General features: G+C 43.4%; 2 protein-coding genes across 2 annotated transcripts; both read left to right on the top strand.

The window, feature by feature from the left end:
* The first annotated feature begins 20 nt into the window (after positions 1-20).
* ret (ret proto-oncogene receptor tyrosine kinase) lies at positions 21-17,221 on the top strand. Its single transcript, XM_079169276.1, has 20 exons — positions 21-105; positions 8,600-8,845; positions 9,079-9,369; positions 9,797-10,035; positions 10,141-10,336; positions 10,428-10,627; positions 11,237-11,519; positions 11,654-11,785; positions 12,130-12,240; positions 12,335-12,448; positions 12,576-12,820; positions 12,917-13,064; positions 13,186-13,293; positions 13,380-13,594; positions 13,708-13,830; positions 13,919-13,989; positions 14,175-14,312; positions 14,467-14,566; positions 15,209-15,356; positions 16,253-17,221. Exons 1-20 carry the CDS (start codon positions 42-44, stop codon positions 16,408-16,410), a joined length of 3,330 nt encoding a protein of 1,109 aa, XP_079025402.1. The 5' UTR covers positions 21-41; the 3' UTR covers positions 16,411-17,221.
* A 2,106-nt stretch (positions 17,222-19,327) lies between these two features.
* On the top strand, positions 19,328-25,156 carry csgalnact2 (chondroitin sulfate N-acetylgalactosaminyltransferase 2). The gene is made up of 8 exons (XM_079168928.1): positions 19,328-19,441; positions 21,384-22,226; positions 22,321-22,537; positions 22,688-22,789; positions 22,870-23,048; positions 23,130-23,224; positions 23,550-23,631; positions 23,714-25,156. The coding sequence occupies exons 2-8, from the start codon at positions 21,575-21,577 to the stop codon at positions 24,004-24,006; spliced, it is 1,620 nt and encodes a 539-aa protein (XP_079025054.1). The 5' UTR covers positions 19,328-19,441; positions 21,384-21,574; the 3' UTR covers positions 24,007-25,156.
* Positions 25,157-25,245: the final 89 nt, after the last annotated feature.

Raw genomic sequence — 25,245 nt, 5'->3', positions numbered from 1 at the left:
TCTCATTTCCAATCAGAAACTTTCACTTATGGTTCGCAAATATGGGGTCAAGTTGTGGTTTCTCTCGGGGAAACATCGTTGTGCTGCTGCTGCTGCTGCTGGAAGGTAAGCGGCATCTTTACATTTATTGGTAGTCTCGTGCACATGAGGGGCCACAAGATGAAATTGGAAACAATTTTAAATGTATGTTGTACAGAAGAGTGTTTCCAATTGGTGGGTTACTTGAAAAAGACAGGGAAACATAACAACAACAATTCATATTTTTGTAAATAAAATAAAACTAAATGTTAAAGAGGAGACAATTAGAAATTGTGTTTTATAATCCTAAATCCCGTTTGAGACATTATCTGTTAATCTGACAGCATCAGTTTTTGTTTAAAGCATCCTCTTAATCTCCTGTCTGTCAGAAAGGTAATTACTTGTGGTATGAAATAAGATATATAATAGTTTGGTTTGGGATGCACTCTAAATTCACAAAATGTATGATTCTGTGCAAAACTGACAGTCTTATACGGGGGAAAAAATGAAGAGAAATACAGAGAGGAAAGATTTCTGAGCTGCAACAAACTGAGCCAGTGGACCTGAAGTCTAGATGGCAACTGACAAATAGGCTACACATGAAATTGGCTGCTCATGTGTGAAGCTCAATAGCTTTGCTAAATTGCAACATTTTGGAAGCTGAGTGAGTTTCAAGGCTTTTCCCAGAAGAGTCTGAAATGGCACAGAGTTGGCATTGTTTCTTGCTGCAGAAAGTGATACTTTGCATTGTGCGCTGTCTGTTATGCGTGGTATGGCACTCTGAAACCTGGAGTCAAATGAATACGGCCGTATATCATAATATTATAATCCCATTCACAATCCCACAGCCCAACTGTACCAACAGTCCCCTCCCATGCCGTCTATATTTAAAGTGTCTCTCACTGCTCAGGAGTGTGCAAATCTCATGTGTGTGGCAAGTATGTCAAATGTGATGCTCGGACAAATATAGGCCATTGTGTGGAATCCCTGAATTTTGTTTTTGGACTTTCTCTTAACTGAGGTTACTATATCAGCGCTTTCATACGGGATGTAAAGTGTACAACTGGGACGCTCATCGCAGTCTTTTAGTGGCATTGAGATGTGAAGAGGGTGCTAATTTCCATGTGGATGGGTCAGAGCTGTGTCATGCCTGCAAAACTGGGCTTACGGTACCAATAAACTACAAGCCTACGTAATCGCCCAGGGGAGCACTTTCCTGCAGTGTTGTTAAAATGATTAATGCACATTTTTAAGGTGCCACAGTTGTATGTAATGCTCTCTTCTTGTTTGTCACTGTGACAGACAGTGTGGCTCTCATTGCACGGGGCCTGAGAGATTGTATTCTCACATCACACTCACAGTAGACATGATGCTCCTGCATTACATTTACATCTCGGCTCTGCTTTGTTCCGCGTGTATATTGTCACCGAGGCTGGCGTTCCTCCCGGTATTTATAGACGAGCGCAGTTGGTCCAGTTCGATTTCATATGTCAAGGACGTGATGGTAATTAAATGGGTGCTGAAACCTACACCTTACGTAAACGCCTCACCTGCCTGTTTGCTGCAACAAAAGACCTCCACTTGTACAGAGGAGAAGAGGCGAGCTGCAGGCAGGTGTGCAGCAGCTGCTCCCATCTCTAGGCAAACACTGGCTGTTTGTTTTCTTTAGGAAAATATCGCCTGTTACACAAGTGCACACAGTGTTCAGATTGCATTTCGGACGTTAACTACCCTCAAAATGACACATCAGATTGATTTCGCTGTATATGTTGAAGCTGATTTTCTTATTTTACTTCGCTTTTTAGAGGATGTTCTGACTGTTGACGCCATTAACAATATGGCCATTTCCTTCTGCACACTTCTTTATAAGTTACTCAATCTCCAAATGAGTTTCATAAATGTGTGGGTCCTCTTCTTCTAAGTAATCTAATCATGTTGTGATGCACTTTTTGTATCGCATAGCCTCTTATGTGAGATGATATCATTACACAAGTCATTAAATATTTGATAGAATCGAAGGAAGGGTTAGATTGTAGAAAACGGGAGATAGTGAGGGTTTTGGTAATTCCCATCATCACGGTTCCAGGTAACTCATTAGCTTAGTGTTTCTTGCTGAGGTATTCAAACACAGGAAATTGGCAATCAGCGTTCACTATAAGAGTCATCAGCACTTTTACATTTGGCTGCGTCGCCAAGCACTTACGAGTGGAGTTAAGCAGAAGAAGTAGAGGACGTCATCCAAGTTACTGAAATCCTCTGGTCAGTCATGGCTTTGTTCAGATTTGAACCTCTGATAATAGGAGGGAGCATAATTGGCTTTTGTGTGCGCTAATGAGATCTCATGACTGAGACTAGTTTCAAGAAACGCTGGGGGCTTATGGACTGGTTTGCTTTTCAAAAGGTTAACAAAACGTTCAGAATTGAAACTCAATATATACCGTATGTGACTGAAACCTGGCGTGAGCCTTCACTGAAATGCACCAAATCCTTTTAACAGACACTTCTGTGTAATCCATCAGTACCACAAGAAGAGCCACAGATGTCTTCACATAAAAGCATCGATCCGTTTGTCTTCCACCGTGACCTTGCTGCCGTAGCTTTGACCCCGCTCTGCCCTGTGACCTTTGAAACCTTAACCAAGTGGTAATCCCCAGTGATGACCCCACCGTCCAAGAGGAAGCCACCACGCCTCCTCCTCCTCGCCTTAGAATGATCATTTTCATCAGCATCTTCTCCTTTTGAGGAGGACCAGACCAATAAATCTCATTTGATACATGCTGCTGTTTGATTTAGCTCCTTATTACATTACATGATTTAGTAAAGCTTCTGTCTTGCGCTGCCTATGGAGGCATGATAAATCCTGTCAATTTTCTAGTCCTGCTGTCACTACGTCTCTTTTAGGATAATTGGAAAACATCAGCTGACAAGTTCTTTGCTGTCGAGTTTATCTTTTATATTTAATTACGTAAAACAGCGTCGCTTCTCTTTGTGTATCTCTAAAAAAATCAATAATTTCATTACTTGTCTATGACACTGGCACAGGGACTATATTTTTTGGTGTTTAGTTTATTGCTTTTTTATAAAAAATGGTGGAATACAACAACAACTGGCCTCAGCTTCCCTCCATCCGTCTCGCCGCGTCCCTCCCTGCGTCCCTCCCTGTCCCTGAAAGGCTAATAAACTACAAATGATCAGAATCAGAGCAGTGATACAGCAGTTTCACTCTTTCGAAGTTTGACGCTTTGTCTTTCAGTTATAGCTCCTCCTTTTGCCAGAGCATGCTATTTTTAATCAACAAAATATTGGCAAAAATGCATCATCCCATTTATAAGTTTTTGATCAAACTGAAGTGTTTGTTTTTAGGATCTTGTGTGATGGAGGGACACCGACGACTGCGTTATTACTTCCATAGCTGAGAGTCTTAGCCCCCTGACTCTGGACTGTTGCTTCTGCCGCTGTTGCACGGATGCCGCTCCTACCTGTCAAAGCTCTGTGCCTGATCCTCTAGTCAGTTCAGGGTCACACTTCCCTCTCATGCATGGGCAGAATCTAATTTGCTGTGGTGAAAGGACAAGGAGACATTGATTGAAATTCTGCCCTCTGGGCATTCAGTCCTCTCGTTTCACATGGGCCTTGACAAGTTATTTTCCAGTCGCCTAGCGGTGCGCGCCTGTGTTTGACCCGTCGTTTACAACAATGAACAAAACAAAAGAGCGAGTTGAGCACATTTGATTCCACACGGTCGTGTGTCACTGCGGAAGTGGACGTGGGTGTTTTTAAAGGTGCTAAGTGTACCAGCTTGAAACATGAACATCTAATTTATAAATTCATTTTAATTAACAAACCTCATTTAAAACCCTGTTGCTTTTTGTCAAAATTTGAATGTTGCTGCGTTCCCGCTCCTCCACCGGCCCCACCCTGGCATCGCCCTGTGTCCATTTGTTTGCTCCGTCACTTTACTGAAGTGGGTAAACATGTCGGAAATCATTTTTCCACCACCTGCCAGTGCCAGAAACTCTGAGAGCTTCGCCTTCATTTGTGCCGGAAGATCAGCGCGCTCCGTTCTCTGCCACAAAGCCACGGCCCTCCCTTTGTTTCCATACTGTAATCCATCGGATTCACTGTGAAACCTGATGTGGTGACACACTATGGAGCAGCAGTCAGAAGCTAAAAGTACCAGTCATCTCCACGGGGCTCTTTTTGGTTTCGGTGCTGCCTGATATCTCAAAGTGGTATCAATGTTAAATGATGACATAACTGTATTTTGCCACAGCCAGCCAATGTCTTTGTGCACTTCTGTGTACATGTCAGTGAATCTGATGGCTTGTTACCACCGCTGTGATGAGGATAGAGATCAAAGAGATCAAAGCAGTCTAATGACCACTGCGTCAAACTCAGTCGGGAGCTCTGTGATGTACCACGTGGTCAATTTTTGATGCCGCTGTCACTCCCACAGGAATTGTTAAACTGAATTTGTTGATGCAGCTAACCCCTGAGGAGATGTTCTATTAGATTTCTTGATGACTGATGAACATGGTTCATTGGATCCCAGCTCTTGTATTCTCTGAGGGCTAATTGGATTACATTATGTGGTGTAATTGATTATTATGTTACGGTATGCATCACGGTAACCTGAGTAATCTACCTGGAACCCGACTACCTCCTCCCAACTGAGATCAGATATCGTATTACTCTGATGAAAAGTTGAATGACTCTGTCATCATAACAGGATATGACTGTCTTTCCTTAATTACACCTCATTGTTTTGAAATTGAAAGGATCACAATCGGGACTATATTAAATCCAAGGTTCTGGATCCAGTGTGAGATGACGAAGCAATCGTGCACGCTGGCACAGGAAACCAAGAGGGAGAGATGTCCAAACATTGTGATCAATAAAAGCTTTTATAAGTGGACTTACAGCTCAATGTGCAGATTTTTTTGTTAATTGAATCCTTGACGAGAACCGTTAACTGTTACATCTTCGGAAGCGGAGTAATCGTGATAGGTTTCAGAGTGATTATGGTATTTATTGTGTTTGTATCACCATGACATGCTGCAGCTACTTTGTAGTAAATGGATTATTTGAAAATGTGGCTATTGAAGGACCTAAATTGGGGCTGTGAAATGAACCGTAGCTGTAATACTTCTGTGGCCATGATGCAGCTGAACAAAAGAGTACAACGGAGATGATTGCACACATGCAGCCCCCCCCCCCCCCCCCCCCCCCCCCCCCCCCCCCCCCCCTGTCTCATCAGTAAAAAACAATCAGCATCCCTGTTGATTAGTAAGGTTATTGATTGGTCTGTTGCCCGATACGGGGCCTTTTCAGTGGGTCGTTACCAGGGACAGATGCAGCGCACGTTGACCTTGGTAGAGCAAAGGGCATCGGGCTGATCTCTCACCGCAGGGGGCTCCAGTCTACGAGCAAGATTAGCGAGGGAATGAATCATACACTCCCCCTGCTTGTTGACAAGGATGCTCGGTGAGGACGTCTGGGTGGGAGATCCGCGTTTTATTTCATTGAGACTTGAGGGGCATTCACAGAGGTAGAGGCAGCCTGTGGGTTAGTCTAGCACATGAGCTCATAGCTGGTAAATCTATCAGCCGAAGCACGCATTGAGCTAATTGAGTTCCTGTCTTTGTCTGGGACAACGGGGAGGGCGTACCACCCTATCAGCTCCGACCAGTCCTAGACACACCGCCGTGGTCCGTGGCTGACTGAGCACATGGCTTCAGATTTTGTGATGAGCCTGTGTCCTTTTTGTCCTTCCACGGTTAAAATATGAAACGGAACTGACACAGGCCATAATTAACTCAAGGAAAACTGCCATCGTCAAAGTCATACGTGTATAGACGAGAGAAAGGTTGTTTTTTTTCCTCATTGTTGTTGTTTTTTTCACCAAACAAGCGACGTACGAGTTCAGTTTCAGTCTATCCACTCAGCAGCACATGATATCTCTTGTAAACACGGGTTGAGTCCTCCTGTTCAAACACTGGCTTTGTTTGCAAAAAGACTGACTCTGGCTTTTGAAGAAATGAGACAGTATATGGCCGCTAAGCGTCGGTTTTATTGGTGTTTGAAGGCTGTAAAAGGTCTGCTTATGGTGGTAATGTTTGCTCACTTTGAGTTATGGGGAGGTCAAAGCTGTTCCAAAAACAGCTCATTGTCCACGTATATATGTGAAAAGCGTGTCCGTGTTCCTAAGAAACAGAGTTGAAATGAATGTGCTGCATCTTTTATTTTTTCAAAGGTGAAATGTCGTGACGATCTGTTATTCCTGCGCATCATTTAGGGAAGCTAATGAGTCATACTTTTGGAAAATCTTCATCGTGACACAGACCAAAGATGCCATTTGCTAAGAGAGGCCTGCTTGATCCATTCAATTAATTAGTTTTGATATAAACTGCTTGCTTTCTGTTGGCTTCAGTCCTGGAAAGAAATTGAATTTTGAATGATATAAACAAATTGTGCTGTATGAGGGGGGTCCAGTCACTGTGGCTTCGAGCCAAGGCCGGCGTTCATAAAAACATTCAGCTCCCACTGGTTCACATGTCGGACCCTGTAGGTTTATTTGTTGAGCTGCTGTCATCCGCTCTGTTTGATTCATGACGGTGTCATGTGTTAGATGTCTGTGGATTAAATTCATTTCTTTATTAATATAACACAGGGCTGTTGAAAGGAGTACATTTCTAGCTTGATAAAAAAACACAATTCAATCCAAGATCTTTAGCATTTTATCAAATGAATACCAGCATTAGTCTAATAATGCATTATGATGATGGTTAAGCTGCAGTTCTCCACTCTTATTGGGCCTTTGTCAGTGAGGTAATGGCTCCCTCTAATGGCCATTTTGAGTATACAGATGGAGACCTATGCTGAGATTGCATGATTTCTTTGCAATTAAACTATATTTTCTCACAAAGAAAACTGAAACTCAGTGTTGCTGAGAGTTACATTTCAAGTTTTTTCACAGTATGTAACAGTATGTACCATGTTGAACCATTGTGTTTCTGCCTCCCAAGGTCTTGCAACACTGTACTATTTTATAACACTGGAAAAAGTCAAATGTTTCGATAAAAGAGTTGGCTTTTCATCAGACTCAGGGGTATCAAACAATCTGTGGTGCATTTGAATCAATGTTGTTTCACTTAGGAGGAAACTTAAGCTCATCCTTTCATGCTGTTTTGGTCCGGTTTGAAATCTCCAGCTTGATAACATCCTAAATTCACTTTGGATGATATCCTCTGTTATGTAACTCAGGAAACAAACATAGCCAATTTGCTTAACCTCATTTTCGCCGCGGGTAGATATCACATCCATTGCTGCAAATATTTTCCCTTTTTTGAATTCTCAGATTTGTCCAACACATTGAAGACGTTCAGTTAAAGTTATTACAGTGGCTGCCTTTTATTAAAGAATGTATATGAGAATTCTTTGCCAGTATGTCTTTTTGAGTATATTATTAAATATATTTGATTACGTTGGGGTTTCAACCAGAACAACCGAGACAGGACATTGAACACATGTATAAGGAAACCATTTGAGGTGGCGTCTATTGGGTCTAAATACCTAACAAAAAACAATATAAACCAGATAAAGCCTCAAGACATTTTTCAAGCTGAACGGTTGTGGTGAATTTAGCAGAAGAAAAACCATCGCTCAAATCTGAGTCATGAAACTGACACCCGCCATCCCAGAAAGATTAACAAACAAGTGGCCTGCTGTTTGCTTTTGTCTCGGGAACACTTTTTAATAAAAAGGGCTGCAGCCTCCCTGAGTGTATCTCCATCCTTCAGGAAGGACGGCCACATTTTATCCATCAGCTCGGCCTCCTGTCATCCAACCCCCCCCCCCCCCGCGAAATTAAATCAATGTCTGAAACCAGAGCCGAGGCCTCAACTGCACCAACAGAAATAGAAAATCTAGTTTTGCTGTCTGCTAATGACATTAGTGCGTTCCCTAAATGGTCGCCTGCCGTCGTCAAAGAGGAACATAACAGGGGTATAATTACAGGAGGAACACTTGCATCTCCATTTTCCTGTAAAACACAGCCTGCTATAGCTCTTTATGGATTTCCTCAACACACATGCACACATATATCCCCCCCCCTCTGGCAGGTAATGATTCATCTCTCCTCCATATCGTGTTATCCTGTGTAATTAAACTTCTCAAGGTGAACAGAAGGAGAATCGGAAACCACATGTTATTGACCGTATGAGAAATTCATTAAAAGAGCTGCATAAGTGTCATTTGAGCCCTCCTTTCAATATCCGCTAACGGGGGAGATGACGGACGTATCGGAAGAGAAAAAAAAAAAAAACTGAATCTGTCATATTCCATTTATGTGTTAATTTCCATTCAGTGGCCAGACAGCATTGTCCGTGGGTATTGTTCCCACAGTTAAATATCCAGAAAGAGATGTCTGATAACTGCTAATAATAACCCAGAATTATCTACTGTCAGACCTTATTTTCAGTGATCACAATGTTTCCCTTAGAGGTAATATAACTAAACCCCCCCCCTGTGATTCACTTGGCTACCTGCTTTTTTAACATCTGGTTATTTCTTCTTTCTGCAGGAGCGACCGGGCTGTACTTCCCTCAGAATGAGTACACTGAGACGGTGTACGTTGGCCAGCTGGCAGGGACGCCGATCCTCCAGGTCCACGCCATGCTGGACAGCGCCTCTGAGCGGCCGCATTTCTACCTGTGCTGGACGAACTCCCTCAGACGCCCGGCCTACAGCTCCTGGTTCAACCTGGACATCAACACTGGAATACTGTCCTTGAACAAAACCCTGGAGGAGAGCGACTTTGCCTTGCTATGTGAGTCGGAATGCGAGCATTTTGACGGCAACGTATAGTCTCTTTTCAGTGCCGCACATGCGAGTGAATTAGTGTCTTGACGTTTATCCCTTTTGCATAATGCTTTGGCTCCATGTGCAGGTCTCTGCCCTCGGGATGATAATGTAATTGCATACAGGCAAAAGAAAAAGAGCTTAGTCATCAAAAAGAGCACTGCCTGAGATTAAAAACGCCGCTTCACTTTGTCCCGTCAGATCAACGCTCGTGGTCCGTGAAGAAGTTGTTCCTGCATGCCATGGTGGTACCGAGCTTCACCAGGAAGTCCCAGTGCATCAGAAACTCCCCTCGGGTCACCCTGGACTTTGTCAATGCCACGGTGCCCAAGTGTGCTCAGACAGATATGAAGGAGCTGTGCTTCCCTCACAGAGACACCTCCAACCCCCACATCATGGAGAACAGGTTCCCCGGGGCCCTACGGCAACTCAGGCGTCTCACCAGACTCCACGTCTGCCCCAACTACACCATCGCTTACCATGTGGAATCAGGTCGGACACTTTAAAGAGAGACTTTGTAACGTGTTAAAGAGGAAATGGCGTGTTCTTCCTCTTTACATTTAACAGTTGAATTAAAAAGCAACAAAACACACCATTGTTCAATTGAATACACTCAGGTGTTCTGCCGGTACTGGTATGACCAGTATGGTGTCTAAGTTAGTAAACCTAAGGTAACTATTGCTGTATAACACAATGCTGATCATTTTCTGACTCTTATCAACTTGTGCTACTGTTAAACTAAACCCTATTTTGGCTAAATGCCTTTATTCCATCACCGTCACCGGTAGGCACCGTGGCAACTGTTAGTAGCCGTGCTTTAAATCACACCCGTACCAGCTCTGACTCGGTATCTTGCATTCAGACGGCGGTTGTAGACACATAATACACGCCTGACTTTGGTTGTTCCCCTCGTCTGCAGACACTCCAGCACCGTTCGCTGTGGATGAGAACACCACGGAGCTGGTGGTGACGGCTCCGTTGGACCGCGAGGAGAGCGAATGCTACCGACTCCTGCTGGTTTGCACAGTCCGGACAGAAACGCTCATCACCAAGGTGGAGACTTCACTGGACGTTTTTGTCAACGATGAGGACGACAATGCGCCGTACGTGAACGGAACAGACACAGCAGATGTTATCATCGGCTTCAATCGGACAAAGGTGAGGGGACCAATATGACGCGGGTCTGATCGGTTTGGTTTGTTTTATCGACACAATGTGGGCTGATTTGATCTTCTTTACATGTATTTATTTATTTGTCTTCAGGGTGGCTCCTTTGGGGCTTTGTTCGTCTTTGACCGGGATTTAACCCCCATCTACCCCATCGACCAGAGTCACAATAAGTATGTGGGGACCTTGCTCAATAATGACCCATGGATAAAGGAAACGTTTGCCATAAAAGGCACCTTCAGTGAAAAGAAAGCTGCTCTTGGAGGAATTCGAGAGACCGTCCACGACTACCGTGAGTAATCCTGGGGCTAATACAAATCATCTGTTTTTATGAAAACTGTAGTTTTTAATCCGCCTTTGCGTGTTTTGGCCCTTGATTTTAGAGCTCGTCCTGAAGAGGAACCTGAACGTGACTGAGACTCGCTCCCTGCAGCTTGACTACCTGGTCAATGACACCACCTACCCCGGTCTGGAGGGAACAGTGTCGCTGCACTTCAACGTCACCATCTTGCCCGTCCACATCCGCTTCGCCAACATCACACATATGTTCACGTTGACACGACGAGCTTCTTTCTACGCTCAGGTTCTTATCTGTACTATCATACCGATCTACAGCTCTCTGATTAGTCTGCTGCTGTCTTAAAGTGTAGGTCGACATGTTTTCAAGTTTTGTAGTAACTCGCGTCAAAAGCTCACTGCTGGATGAGCCGCACCTGTTTGCATCACATCAACATGTTTGAAGATGATAACGATGTCCAGCCGAGGAGCTCAGGCTCGCTAAAACAAAGCCTCAATGAAAGATTAAAAAAAGAACATGTGCTGGGAAGCAAAACATCAGCAGAGCATGAAAACTTTCTGGAATATTCCATCTGCCTTGATGTCACTGAAGTGGTCAGAAGTGCAACATGCTTCAAAGTTTTCATGCTGCAATGATTTTATTCCTCAATAGGATGTAACTCTGAAATGTTATAGTGTTATTTCTACTCCCTATTTAGAAATCCTAGCCATTCAAACAGCTTAAGAAGTGTTATTACACTCTTGGGCTTAATGAGACTGCCACCTGCTGGCTCATAATGTAAAATAGAAAACGGTATCTCTGTAATACCGTTGTCCATAAAGCTGTTTGTATTTTGCCAACCTTCCACTTAAATGACATACCGTCTTCTAAATCTCTCGTCCCATCTCCTCTCAGGTCGGCAGAGTCTGTGTGGAAAACTGCCAACAGTTTGATGGCTTCAGGGTCACATACCGGCTCGTGGTGCCAGATAAGAACGTGTCTGCAGACGTGCAGTTCTGCTACGCAGCCATCGGCATCGCCCAGGCCCCGGACGAGATGTGGGGACTGCTCTATGTGAACGACTCGGAGGCGCTGCGCAGGCCCGAGTGCCAGGACCTGCAGTACCTCGTTGTTGCTCAGGAGGAGCACACGCAGCTTGAGGCCAGCACGCAGATATACGTCATACTGGATGGCGAAGGTGAGACCGTAACAGTCGAGGTCCACTTCATATTTCAAGAGGTTTTTTTAAAAAGACAGGGTTTAGCCTTCACATCGTAATGAAATCTGAGCTGTCTTTTGAAGATGTGTGTTTTTGGCACTTGTTGCACACAGCAAACAAGGCCAGTCAGGAGAGCCAGCAGTTCCCGCCCTGTGCCGAAAACAGACGGCGAGGAGACTGTGAGTCTGTCCGAGGCCTGGGGGCGACAACAGGGAGATGCCAGTGGAGGCAAGACACTGAGAAAGGTACGTTTCATTTAACGGGCACACAAACATCATTGGATCATGTCCATTTTAATCATGAGGCCTTGGAGTCATTTAACTAGAACCAAATGTGGTGGTCTAAGGATCAGATCCAGCATGTGCGTCCTTCCCAGTAACATCCTTTTTTGCAACAGGAAGCAACAAGAGTCAGGGAAAATGTGGTCTTCATTTTGATAATTACAAGCTCTAACAACACCATATGATGGCTATTGAGGACTTAAATTTAGGCTAACAGCAAGACAAGCTGGTCATACTTCCGGCATTTGTTTGTCATCTGGTAATGTTTTCCCTCTTAAGTTTTTCTCTCCTCTGTGTCAACGTTCCAGGAATTTCGGAAAATTACTCAACCTGCTCCCCTGACCTGCGCACATGTCCAGATAGCTTTTGTGATGCGGTTGAAAGCAAAGACGCGTCAATATGTCCACAAGACTGTACAAGTAAGAAACATGTGCCTATACTGATGGATTTCTTGCACAAATGTGAACATGTAAAGGACATTTTGTATCACGTTATTATTTATTATCTCTGAAGAGGAAACTGTCACTGGAGGTCATGAGCGAGGCCTGAGGAACGGGATCCAGGCTGGATATGGAACCTGCTACTGCCTCTTTGAGAGATGCTTTTGTGAGAAGGAAGTTGTCGACGGTGAGTCGTCATAGCTCACACAAAACGGTCAATATTAAAGTGAAATACGGTCTCTGAGAGGGTCCTAATTCACGTCCTCTCAAGAATGAACCAGAAATAGATTGCTGCTTTCTTGAAATCCATCCAGAGGCGATATGTGACGAGATGTGCAAGACCATCATCGCCACGGCTCTGCTCCTCTCCTTCATCGTCTCCATCCTCCTGTCGTCATACTTCATCCACCGGTACCACAAGAACTCGCCTAAGCCCCCGATCGCCTCTGCTGAGATGACTTTCCGCCGGCCAGCTCAGGGTTACCCCATCAGCTTCCCTGCTAACAACATTCGCCGGGGCTCGCAGGATTCCATCGAGACAGACACCTTTAAAATACCTGTAAGCTGCTTCTTTTGGCCCGTGACCGACTTTTCTCAAGCAAAGTATATTGAACTGGTTGAGAAGTCAACAATTTTCCTGTGTTTTTTTCAACAGGAGGATCCTAAGTGGGAGTTTCCTCGTAAAAACCTCGTACTTGGCAAGACTTTGGGAGAAGGAGAGTTTGGGAAAGTTGTCAAGGCAACTGCATTCAGGCTGAAAGGAAAAGCTGGTTACACCACTGTGGCTGTGAAAATGCTTAAAGGTAAGACAAGCCAGCCAGAGGCCAGACACGTTGGGGAAGTAATTGGTGACGTATGAGAAGTGAATGTCTGAAGAGATGAATGGTTTCATCATTACAATCCTTTCTTTTTCCTCCACGACAGAAAACGCCTCTCACAGCGAGCTGCGTGACCTGCTGTCAGAATTCACTTTACTGAAGCAAGTCAACCATCCGCACGTCATAAAGATGTACGGAGCGTGCAGTCAGGACGGTAAGACATCAAGCGCTCCCGCTATCCCCTTTCAGGGCCTGCGTGTTGCACGTGTGGACTCTTAAGTGCTGCATTTCTCTGAATAGGTCCATTGCATCTCATCGTGGAATATGCCAAGTACGGGTCGCTCCGCAACTTCCTGCGCGAGAGTCGGAAAGTTGGCCCGAGCTACATGAGCAGGGACTCCAACCGGAACTCCAGTTACCTGGAGAACCCGGACGACAGGGCGCTCACCATGGGGGACCTGATCTCCTTTTCATGGCAGATCTCCAGAGGCATGCAATACCTGGCGGAAATGAAGGTATTTGACAAAATTATATTTTCAAATAAATATATATGTGGGCTCGCTGCAGGAATTTGGCAGTTGAAGCATTTGCAATGTCGTGGCTTTAATTGAGGATTTTGGTCCGACAGCTTGTTCACAGGGACCTTGCGGCACGAAATGTTCTCGTAGCTGAAGGGCGAAAGATGAAGATCTCAGACTTTGGCCTCTCCAGAGACGTGTATGAAGAGGACTCGTATGTGAAGAGGAGCAAGGTAAAGACCAGAGACAGAAAAGTCCTCATTTCAGGTTTATTTACAACAATTTAAAGAAATGTAAACAAACTCTCTCGCTTATTTCCAGGGTCGTATACCCGTTAAATGGATGGCAATAGAGTCCTTGTTCGATCACATTTACACAACGCAAAGTGACGTGTGAGTACAAAAGACATTTAAATAAATAGTTTGTCATGTTGGGAAACACACTTGTTCACTTTCTTGCCATGAGTTTGAAAGTTAATATGGGTATTTCCCAAAATGTTGAATTATTCCTTAAAGCCATTATTATTCCATTCTCTATTTATTGAAATATTCTTATGAGCCCCTGTGCTCTCTTCCAGCTGGTCCTTTGGTGTGCTGTTATGGGAGATAGTGACACTGGGAGGAAATCCATACCCAGGTATCGCTCCTGAACGCCTCTTTAACCTGCTCAAGACTGGCTACAGGATGGAGAGACCAGAGAACTGCTCGGAGGAAATGTGAGCTCCACTCTGTCGCTCTGCAGCATCTCCTCATCTCTTCTGAGTGCAATAACTCTCCTCCGCCACATTAAGACAGTCACGGAAAAATGACTGTTGGGAGGATTAAATGATGCTGATTCTCACCCGCTGTAAAAACCTTTTTCCTCTGCAGGTATAATCTCATGCTTCGATGCTGGAAACAAGAAGCGGAGAAGAGGCAGACGTTCTCAGACATCAGCAAAGAACTGGAGAAGATGATGGTGAAAAGTCGGGTATGGCGAAGCTTCACAGTACATTAATATGAGTTATTCATATTCTTCCACAGGAAAGCAGTGGTGTGGGGGGGGGAGCTATTAATCAACCTCTTTCCATGCAATACTGGCGCACTTGTGACGCAACACTTTGGTGATGCATCATTGAGATCGGGCTGTCAGACGCTTTATGCTTTCCGCTCCTTATGGATTTGCAGTTGGCCCCAAAATAAGCCGTGTATCACTTCTGGTGGACATCATGTACTGTTGGCTTGCTGTTTAGAGTCCCATACACACATGCGGCGTTACGCTGCGGTTTTTGCTGTATGATCTGTCACTCTTCCCAAATGGCTTTAGATACCATAATTTAGGGTTTTGAAGAGCAATCCTAAAATGCGGCCTTGGGCAGCGTAATCACAGAGCCTTCCAGTCAGGCTGTTGAAGTGAGGCTAAATATAGAAGATTTAAGGACATGGGAATGCAGACGTCCCAGAATACAGCAGGCTAGTTCTTTCCCTGTCGATGTCATAGCGAGAGAGCGCTTACACAAATTTCCGCGGGACCTTTTGTGAGTAGACGTCACCGCACCGTGTGTGACCTTTAGCGCGGTGATTCCTCGCCCTCACTAATCAGCCTAATCCCACCTTCATCTGCTCTTGTCAGGATTACCTGGACCTGGCTGCGTCCACGCCAGCCGACGCCCTGCTGTACGACGACGCCCTCTCTGAAGAGGACACACCACTAGTGGACTGTAATAACGCCCCTCTCCCTCGAACCCTCCCCTCCACATGGATTGAAAACAAGCTCTATGGTAGAATCTCCCATGCATTTACTAGATTTTAGAAACAGGACACACAACACAAGCTCTCTTTTTTTGGCAAGTTGTGATTGGCTTTTCCGTAGTCAAGTGTGCGTGACTGTGATCTCGGCATGCCTTGTGCTGATCAATGCTGACATATCTCCCATTTCATCGTAAATGAGAGGCTCAGTGAGAAAAAGATCTTGTGTCTTGACTTTCCTGTTTTACTTGGACCTGCTTCTAATGTACATGAATGCTGACCAAAAGTGCTACATTTGTAAATATTGAGTATACCCTTCATTCTAATTTATACGGCACTGCCCATACTCATGCTTCATCTGCATTTGATTTGTAGATAGTTAATGTCTTCACTCCATCACATTTCCATTGTCATCATTCCATTATTCGTTTACATTGGAGGAAACAGTGTGTAACATTTGAAACAGGTCCTTGCTGAATCAATCACTCACTGTGTTTGTTTAATTTCAGATTGTCTTACATTTTCTGACTTTCTAATGTATATTAGCTATTGATATATATACTGATTTCACAATGCTGAACAGAGAAACGGTAAGGCTTTTGAACGCAACTCTCTGGTGACATTGATTAAAAGTAAAGAACACATTGGACTCGCTACCTGTGGTCCATCTGCACTTCTGAACAGTAAGATCGAGGGAGTCATGGGTCAAAACAGGGGCTTCGATACATCACAATAGCTCAATAAATAGTCAATTATACGATATTTCACTTCATGTAACATATACAAAGCCATAACTGTACACCTCTGAGAGTCAAATCAGGACTTGTTTCAGAGACCGTCACTAAAGAGTTTGATTTGAGAGCCTTACTGTCTGCACGCTGTTAAATCTTCTACTGAGTGCAGAAAAATGATATGTTCTCGTTTTTAGGCATGTCATACCCCAACTGGCCTGAGAAGAGCCCGGTACCGCTCAACAGACATGATGCCACTAATCCAGTCTTTACAAGATATGCCAATGATAGTGTTTATGCAAACTGGATGGCTTTGCCCTCACCCGCAAAAGCTGTGGACAAGCTTGATAGCTAAAGACAAACCGACCACTGTAGAGAAGATGACTAATTGGTAGATGTGTATATTTCTATAAGACTGTACATATACAATCTGATGCTAAAGTTGGTTCCCTTTTATTTCTGTTGCACGGGTATTCAATGTGTAAAACTGGGGTCTTTTTTGCTGCAGAAGCGGCAGGATCAATGTAGACCACGCTTCATCCAGCTCTTCAGTATGTTAATTATTACCTCACGGGTCATGGTGGCCAAGTTGTATCACTGCATGACTATTGTACCAGATTGTATGCCAGTGTCAATGTCTTTTAAGTGCCTGTGCCGCTTCTACAATAGCCTCCAATTATTAATGTGTGACTGTGAAGATCTTGTTCCAGCCCAGGAATTAAAAGGGGACGTCTTTACCATCACCTGCTGTAGACAGCTGGGATTGAGTGGACAAAAGCAAAAGGCTGAACTTGTTCTAAAAACATGTAAAGTTTCTACTTTGGAGCATTGTTCTCCTCAAAATGTCAAGAGACCCATTTAGTGTTTCTCCCAATAGATGTTTTTCAAGCTGTTCTTGCCAAAGAAAAGTAACACAGACATGATAAGTGAACAGTTTTTGCTTTTGTTCTTGTTTTTTTATTTTTACATGACAGATATCAACTAGTGAGTGCTACTCCAGTGTAAGGACATAATGGACTTAATGTAGATTGTGACCATGTCCCGTGTCAGACTACAGTTCACTTTTGGATTCACTGTAATGGCAATCTTTGTGGAAGACGTGTGATTATGTAAACTAATGAGTGTTATCATTTGATTAAGTTCCAATTAATAATAAACATTAAAAATGTGCAATTTGTCTACTCACCTCATGTCTCTAAAAGATAGATAGTGAGCGTCTCTTTACTGATTTTTCTTCTTTTGTTTTGCATTTATTTCAAATATTCCAAATGCAACTTATGCTATCACATGAATCATATCACTCCAAGCTTCACTTTTAAAGATTTTGTACTGATTTAAGCTCCATTTTGGTCTCCATCTCCACCTCTTCTTTCAGGATACACTGGGCTGTCAGAGTATGCGCGCTACTGTGACGTCACATGAATGTATTCATAGTTATATCACCATAAATACAAAAGAAAAACTCAATGTAAATTTAATTTCAGTGATACAGCCCTCAGTAGGCTTCAGCTAATGGCTAACGACAACAACAACACTAACCCTGTAAAGAAGTTGGACACAGCAGTCACCTGAGTTCACCTAAAACAATATAATAATATAACTTTTTTGACACACTATACTGTCTGTGGCTTTTCCATTAACTTGTCATGACTTTTTTGACACTTTATTATGACTTTTTAAATATTACACTATGACTTCACTCTTTTTTTCCACATACTGTACAAGTAATAGCTTGGATTTACTGTACAGTGGCTTTTTAATCACTTTTTTTGAAAATACTATACTATGACTTCTTTGTCTTTATTGTTTTTATACTACAACTTTTTTAAGACACACTTTACTTTGACTTTTTTTACAACTGTTTTTAGAAATACTATACATATATTATGGCTCTTTATTACTTTTTTATACAAACTATTGTGACTTTTTGACACACTTTCCAATGTCTCTTTTACGACATACTGTTGTATGGATTTTTTTTACTACATTACGACTTCTTTATGACTTTTTAAAACATACTATGACTATTTTTTTAGACATACTATAGCATAACTTTTTTGTTTTGACTTTTAGACATGCTATACTGTGACTTCTTTATACATTTTTTTACACAAACTAAGCTATGATATTTAGTACTTTGTTGACATTTGTAGAAACTATATATAAATAACAACAAATCTTTAAGTCACTGATTAAATTGATATAGCATTACTAGCACATTCCTGCCTCTCCTAAAATAAAACAATTCTGCTCAACAAGAGTAAGTTACAGTACATATAGCAACATAATCATGTTTGAAGCCTGTACAGCAACTTACATGATCATTAGTCATTTAACTGCAAGCAGCTTCTTTATTTCATTAAATGTGTTTCTTAAACTCTCCAATGTTTAGTTGTGAGTATTTTATTGATTATCTGTTTCCCTCCTGCCCAGCAACCCTCCCTATATTTTTATTTCCTCCAGATGTCCATGAGCCTTTGTGCTTGTGGCTTTTGCCAAGTGCTTATCCACAGTCGGTATTGATTTTTTTCGGACAACAAAAGAAGGACAAGTATAACAAAAGCGATATAAAACGCCATGTTCCTTCTCACATTAATCTTTGATGTTCGCCTCGCATCATTCGGGGGAATTTGTTACCACTGGGTCGTTTGTATATTTGCCCCAAACAGCAGAAAGAGTTAGAATAAGTTAACTGTCAGCTTCCTTCTGAAAAAAAGGCAGCATTGGACATTTATTAAAATAGATATGTGACAGACTGCTCATCGCGCTGTCCGTGGTGTCTCAGTGATTTCCACATAATGTGTGCTGGGATAGGCTCCAGACTGTCATTGTTAATGGGAATTAATGAAGGCAATGACTAAAAATAGAACCTAATGGGAACATTTCCTGGTTTACTCTAAGCACCATAATGATAACAGATGTCATGTTTGCACATTAAACTAGTAATCTGTCTCCACTTAAGTACTAATTCAATTCAGAATTGTCAGCGAGTGTAACATCACAGATAAGAGGTTTGTTTTACCAGTTTGCAAAGAGAAATACAAAAAGACATTAACTAATATGTATAAGACATATGTTGTTTCTGTTCACAGTGTATGTGTTGATACAAGTGGCATAACATGTAATTATTTAATATTATATAATGATGATAACCTTTTACGGATAATAAAAACCTTTTTCATTATAAACAAGGAGCTTCAGCGTGTGAGATGACGACACTCGTTAGCAAAGCTCCCATTGGTTGGTTGTTGACCGGAAGTAGACTCCAGTCCACTCTCTTCTCTCGGCTCCGTGGCATTTTGCAGCACAGGCTGTCTGCTGCTGCTGCTTTTACGCAAGACTCACAGCAGTAAGCACAGTTCAGGAATGGACAAAGACGGAATTATGTGAGTAGTTGTTTGAACACTATTATAACTGCTTAGCAGGCTCGCTAACAGATATAAAATAACCCAAAAGCGAAGTGAAGCTCCAAAGACCGCTAAGCTAGCTTCATAACCGTGTCAATATCCGGTTTGTATTTTCAAAGTAAGTGTACAGGCTATGTATGGTGTCACATTTTCCAGAGCGACAGAAGGTGCATACATTTGGTCCATGACTTCTGTGCTGAGTAGCTACAACACGACTTTGTATCCCAAAAATGTGCATGACACATATTGAATGCAAATTTCAATCATAATTCACTGTAAAGTTGTACTTTACAAGATTAAAAAGGCAGCAGGCCATGCTCTGAGTTTTTCCCCATTAAAAGTAAGTCTTTAGTCTTTTAAGTCTTTAGTCAATTCACTAGAATTTACAAAACCCTGTTAATGTATGAATGTGTAGTCTTTATGGGTTAATTAATTAAGACTTGGGATGTATTCGTACCAACACAATGATATAAATGTCAAACCTGTACTTCAGGTTTCAGCCAATCCTGTGTTGCATTTATCTCTTGTGCTGGTCCTTGGCAGCTAGAAAGAAGACTACGCTCATTTAAAGCACACAGTGGTCTATAAAGCCTAGACTAATATGTCAAAGTGATGACTAGCAGGAGTTTAATGGGATTTCTTTTCTTTTTCTTCTTGCATGTGAGAAGGGTGTGTCTTGAGAAAGCTCCTCGTGACATTGAAACATTGACTCTTTTTAATAAAACTATGCAGATGAATTAACTTTTGTTCCCTTGGAAATGTGAGAACTGTGTTGCACACAAACCACGGTGTATGTTAGAGGTGACAAAGCTGCGGAGCGCAATGTTTAATCTCACTGACATTATACAACTTTCAGTGGGAACAGCACCTTTTTGCGAGCCTTACACTCCATGAGCTTAGTGCCCGTCTCTGTTTGCACGACCGTACTTCAGGGCAAACGTCTTGCAAAATACAACTTCCTTTTTTGGCGTTGTGGAGGGGCTCTGTTAAGATTCTGCAAACAAGCAGTTCTCAGTGTACAGCTTTTGTTATTGTTTCCTCTTTTCTGACTGGTTGAAACCTTGAGACTTGAGACTTGAGATCAGCAGAATGGCCCCTCTGTGGATATCTCATTGGACTCAGAACCCTGCTGGTTTTCATTATAGCCTGATTTACACCGTTGAGGCCAGAGCTGAAGACTATGACTGTCAGGGTAAATAAAAAAAACGGCATTACTTTGTGTGCTGAGGGTGTGACTCTGACCTTCAAGAAACAATTGTGTGCGGTATGTGGTGGATACGATGTGGTTTTAAAGGCTCCATAAGGCTAGATACTGAGGACTTGTATCGGCTGGCCATGTGTGAGAGCACTTTAGCATATAAGTCACTCAATAATCAGGAATACGTCTTCCAATACCGGGCTTGTTTTATATATTTTGTCCCCGTGGTATGTGGGTAATATGGCTGTTCTGCAGAGTGTCGTGCTGTTATTTTGAAAGTAAGCCGCTCAACCGGAAGTCAATATTGAGTAGCTTGCTGTGGAGCTCGCCCACCAGTTTCCCTCTGTGCTGTTGTGTAGCTTACACGGCTAGTCGCCGTGTGTTAGCTTTCCAGGTGAAGCTCGTTTCTTCCTGTTCTCGTTTGTTCAGGTTGAAGTTAAATCTTCAGAATGTTAAATCGTGATAAAAAGTTGGACACATAGTGCACACGTTGCTGCAGAAACATGTTTTATGAATGACATTTTCACTGGCAGGTTGGTCAATTACACAATGTTGTATTATTAGATCTTATTGTCTGATTATCTGGTAATAACCCACAATGTTTTAATCTGAACCAGAGCTAGTTATCTAAAAGTCTTCACAAATTTCTCCCTCCTTGTGTAGTATATATCATATTTGTTGCCTTATTGTTGATTGCTGTGATTTTTTTTTTTTTTTACCTAGGTGATCATCGCATGGATTTACCCAGGACAAATGTATGAAGACAGTTATAGGTTGGAGACAAGAAACAAGACCTTCACAGTAAAATGACACTTCCAGACCTCTGAGATGATGTGCAGACGCACATCGTAAGTAATGTGATCAGAGGGGAAAGGGAATGCAGACTAGCCAGCTATAGCTTGTATGCAAGCGTGATGCCCAGGCGGGGGTTGACCCTCCAGGGCCGGTTCCGCTGGCTCTTTCTGGGCCTCTTCCTGCTGCTGGTGCTGCTGCTGTTCGCGTACCTGCTGGAGTGCACCCCTCCAGCAGACGTCAGCCTGGCCCTGCCCGGCCTAGCAGGGGAGAGCTACGGGAAGGACTACTACCAGGCCCTGATGCAGGAACAGGAGGAGCGCCACCTAAGCCGTGCCACCAGCCTCAAGCGCCAGATCGCCCAGCTCAAGCAGGAGCTGCAGGAGATGGGCGAGAAGCTGAAGCTCCTGCAGGACAAGAAGGAGCCGCCTGGGGTGCAGGGCCTGGCCGAGAGCAAAGACCAAGAGCCGGGAGATCTGCTGGAGTACCTGCATTCTCAGATCGACAAGGCCGAGGTGAACACCGGCGCGCGCCTCCCCAGCGAGTATGCCCTGGTGCCCTTTGAGAGTTTCACTACCTCCAAGGTGTACCAGCTGGAGATGGGGCTGACGCGGCACCCAGAGGAGAAACCGGTGCGCAAAGACCGCAGGGACGAGCTGGTGGAGGTCATGGAGGCGGCGCTGGACATCATCAACAACCCCGATGAGGAGGACGGCGTAGAGGAAGACATGCCCATGCAGAGACAAACCTACACAGAGGGTCACTTTACTGAAGGTAAGGTCCACGCTGCCCGGCTACGGACGAATAAGTGATCACTGTAAACCGATGCGTTTTCTCAGAGAGCCATTGTTTTTTTCATATCTCACAGGACTGTACAGGACAGAGCGAGACAAAGGGACTCTTTACGAGCTCTTCTTTGCCAAAGAGGATTCCAGCAGCTTCCGCCATGTCACGCTCTTCAGGCCTTTTGGTCCCTTAATGAAAGTCAGGAGCACATCTGTAGAAACATCAGGAATGGTTATCAACATCATTGTGCCGCTGGCAGGCAGAGTAGAAACGTTCTCACAGTTCTTACACAACTTCAGGTGAGAATGAACCAGAAACTGTTCGACACGACTCCGCATGTTCTCCTCGGATGCGTGTTCAGGAGACCCGTTTCCCCCCGGATTCAGCCATTGTTCTGCAACCTTCGTGTTTCTTGTAATTCATTTGAAAAATGCACGTGTGTTTTTTAGGGAGGTGTGCATACAGCAGGACAGACGAGTACATCTCACAGTGGTTTATTTTGGGCCGGAAGGCCTGCCGGAGGTGACGTCGTCTTTGGAAATAATGTCGAGGTTTGTCCTTTCGCTGAGAAAGAGCTTTTCAAATGTTCGTGGTACTCTTGTGGTGGTGACGTGTCGTGTGTTGTTTTCAGGGAGGAGAGCTTCACCAACTACACCCTGATCCCGGTGGACGAGGAGTTCTCCCGAGGCCGCGGTCTGGACGTCGGAGCCCACGCCTGGAAGAAAGGCGACGTCTTAATGTTTTTCTGTGACGTTGACATTCATTTCACACTTGAGTTCCTGAGCACCTGTCGTCTCCACGCTGCTCCGAGTAGGTTTCTTGAAACACATTATTGTTTCTATTCATTGTTTACAGGTCGACCTTTACTAAATTGTTCTCAACTGTTTGTAGATAAGAGAGTCTTCTATCCAGTGGTGTTCAGTCTGTACAATCCTGCCATAGTCTACGGGAATCTGGAGCTGGCTCCACCGACTGAACTCCAACTGGTAAGGACGTCACGTTTCTCTTAATGGGATTTGTACAAAGATTCTTTAAATCTGTGTTCTTTAAAGGTCCCCATCACACGCGGTTTAAGACCGTCTGTCTGCTTGGGATGGTGATTTGCATCTGGTGTTTAACGTTCTTACTACTACAACTACTTCTTATCTCAAAATCCGGTATCTATGAGTTTGCTATGAGGTTTGAGTTTCCACATCACACTAAGCAAGTGGAAAAGGACTTAACTGAAGTATTTACATAAAATGTATTTCAGTTCAACCGAATACGTGGTGTCCCCTCGTTTATTGTAAGTATGAATCTCTTTTCAAATAGATTCACAAAAAAGACGCTGGATTCTGGAGAGATTTTGGCTTCGGGATGACGTGTCAGTATCGCTCCGATTTCCTAAATATTGGTACGAAATTATGGCAATTAATAATGAACTAAGTTAACTCATAAACAACTGAGAACGCTGACTTCAACTTTGACTCCTCCAGGCGGGTTCGACCTGGAAGTCAAAGGCTGGGGCGTGGAAGACGTCCACCTGTACAGGAAGTATCTCCGGAGCGACCTGATAGTGATTCGGACGCCCGTTTCCGGTCTCTTCCACCTGTGGCACGAGAAGCAGTGTGCCGACGAGCTGACGCCGGAGCAGTACCGCATGTGCATCCAGTCCAAAGCCATGAACGAGGCCTCCCACTCGCACCTGGGCATGCTGGTGTTCCGGGACGAGATCGAGACTCACCTCCGCAAGCAGGCCTTCAAGACCCAGACCAAAACAGAGGACTGAACAAAAGCCTCTTCATCACCCTCACCTTCACCATTCCAGCATTTAAGACTGTGAGGCGCCGACAATACTAATCGCACTACAGCAAAGACCTGTTTACATGGATCCTTCTGCATTACACCGCCCAGCTGTAGACAAATGAATGTACAAAGACAAACATGAGTCAATGTGAAACCTAACAACACGGTAGAACGAGCGTCATCGCACACAGGTGCACGACCGGCTTTGCTAACATTGAACGTGCTGGATGAGAACTAACGTGGGTTTAGGTTGCCGATGTATTTTGTGCCGTTATGATCTTGGGGAAACGCAACTTCTCGTTAAGCCGTCCTACCTGCTTTGAACCAGTTTCTTCACCTTCTGCTTAATTAGCTTTCACTGCTGAATGTGACCTCAGCCAGTAGATTTCAGCCCCCCCCAAAAAAAATAATATCAAACAAGATCAAATACAACCAGCTGCTGATGTGTAGAGTAGAAGAAAGAGCGCAGTTACAAAATGGTAAGAAGTCCAACTTTACAACTATTTATTTACTGTTGACAAAAGGAAAAATAAGAAGTTGCACTTTGTTAAAATAAAGGTTAGAAAACACAAGTTGACCTCACAAGCAGAACATTTCTGCAAGTTGAGCATCAAAGCAAATAACATTCTTTGCCGCTCCAGTTACTGGCAGTTGTGTACGGAGTCGTTCTGTTAATATATTTATAGGTTGTTTCAGACCGGCGATGTGTTTTAAAAAAAAAAAAAAGGGAACTTATTTTGTGTGTTTTATGTGAGTCACTATCTTCCTTTGCTGAAGTCGGCTTCCAAGTGACCGGTTTAACAGAGAAGCATGATTTAATAGAGCCAGGAGCAAAGATGAGCTTATAGCATGCAGCGCTATGACAGCGGGTCTGTGTGGACCAGAATGACTGTCTGAATAACATTAACACTCGTCCTCACAATGTTAACGATTCCTAAAACTGGACTGAGTTTGAATGTTTGAATGCTCTTGTAAATACTTTTCTAATATTTTTTTTGGTTCTTGTGAGTTGTACATGACTACCTGCTTAAAATGACATGAAATGTTATTCCATCTCATAATGAGGTTAGAGAGGCGTGACGTTAACGACGTAGAGCAGGCAAGAGGTGCTTTATTCTTCTCACAATGAACGCTTATTCTTGCATCTCATCCTGTATTCTTTTTAATTCATGTTTTGCTAATATTACAGCTTTTTGTAGTTGTGTGTTTTCCTCGCCCTGCA

This window comes from Pholis gunnellus, assembly GCF_910591455.1.
Source record: "Pholis gunnellus genome assembly, chromosome: 11".
Classification (NCBI taxonomy): domain Eukaryota; kingdom Metazoa; phylum Chordata; class Actinopteri; order Perciformes; family Pholidae; genus Pholis; species Pholis gunnellus.
Note: the sequence above shows the minus strand (reverse complement) of the source record. Positions and strands in the feature narration are given on the sequence as shown.

Bases quoted from the DNA above. Each gene is read 5' to 3' on its own strand.
- ret (XM_079169276.1), top strand. From the start codon at position 42: ATGGGGTCAAGTTGTGGTTTCTCTCGGGGAAACATCGTTGTGCTGCTG. The intron at 10,628-11,236 runs GTTCTTATCTGT...ATCTCCTCTCAG, and splicing joins GAGCTTCTTTCTACGCTCAG to GTCGGCAGAGTCTGTGTGGA. The intron at 12,449-12,575 runs GTGAGTCGTCAT...AAATCCATCCAG, and splicing joins TGAGAAGGAAGTTGTCGACG to AGGCGATATGTGACGAGATG.
- csgalnact2 (XM_079168928.1), top strand. From the start codon at position 21,575: ATGCCCAGGCGGGGGTTGACCCTCCAGGGCCGGTTCCGCTGGCTCTTT. The intron at 22,790-22,869 runs GTTTGTCCTTTC...TGTTGTTTTCAG, and splicing joins TCTTTGGAAATAATGTCGAG to GGAGGAGAGCTTCACCAACT. The intron at 23,049-23,129 runs GTAGGTTTCTTG...AACTGTTTGTAG, and splicing joins TCGTCTCCACGCTGCTCCGA to ATAAGAGAGTCTTCTATCCA.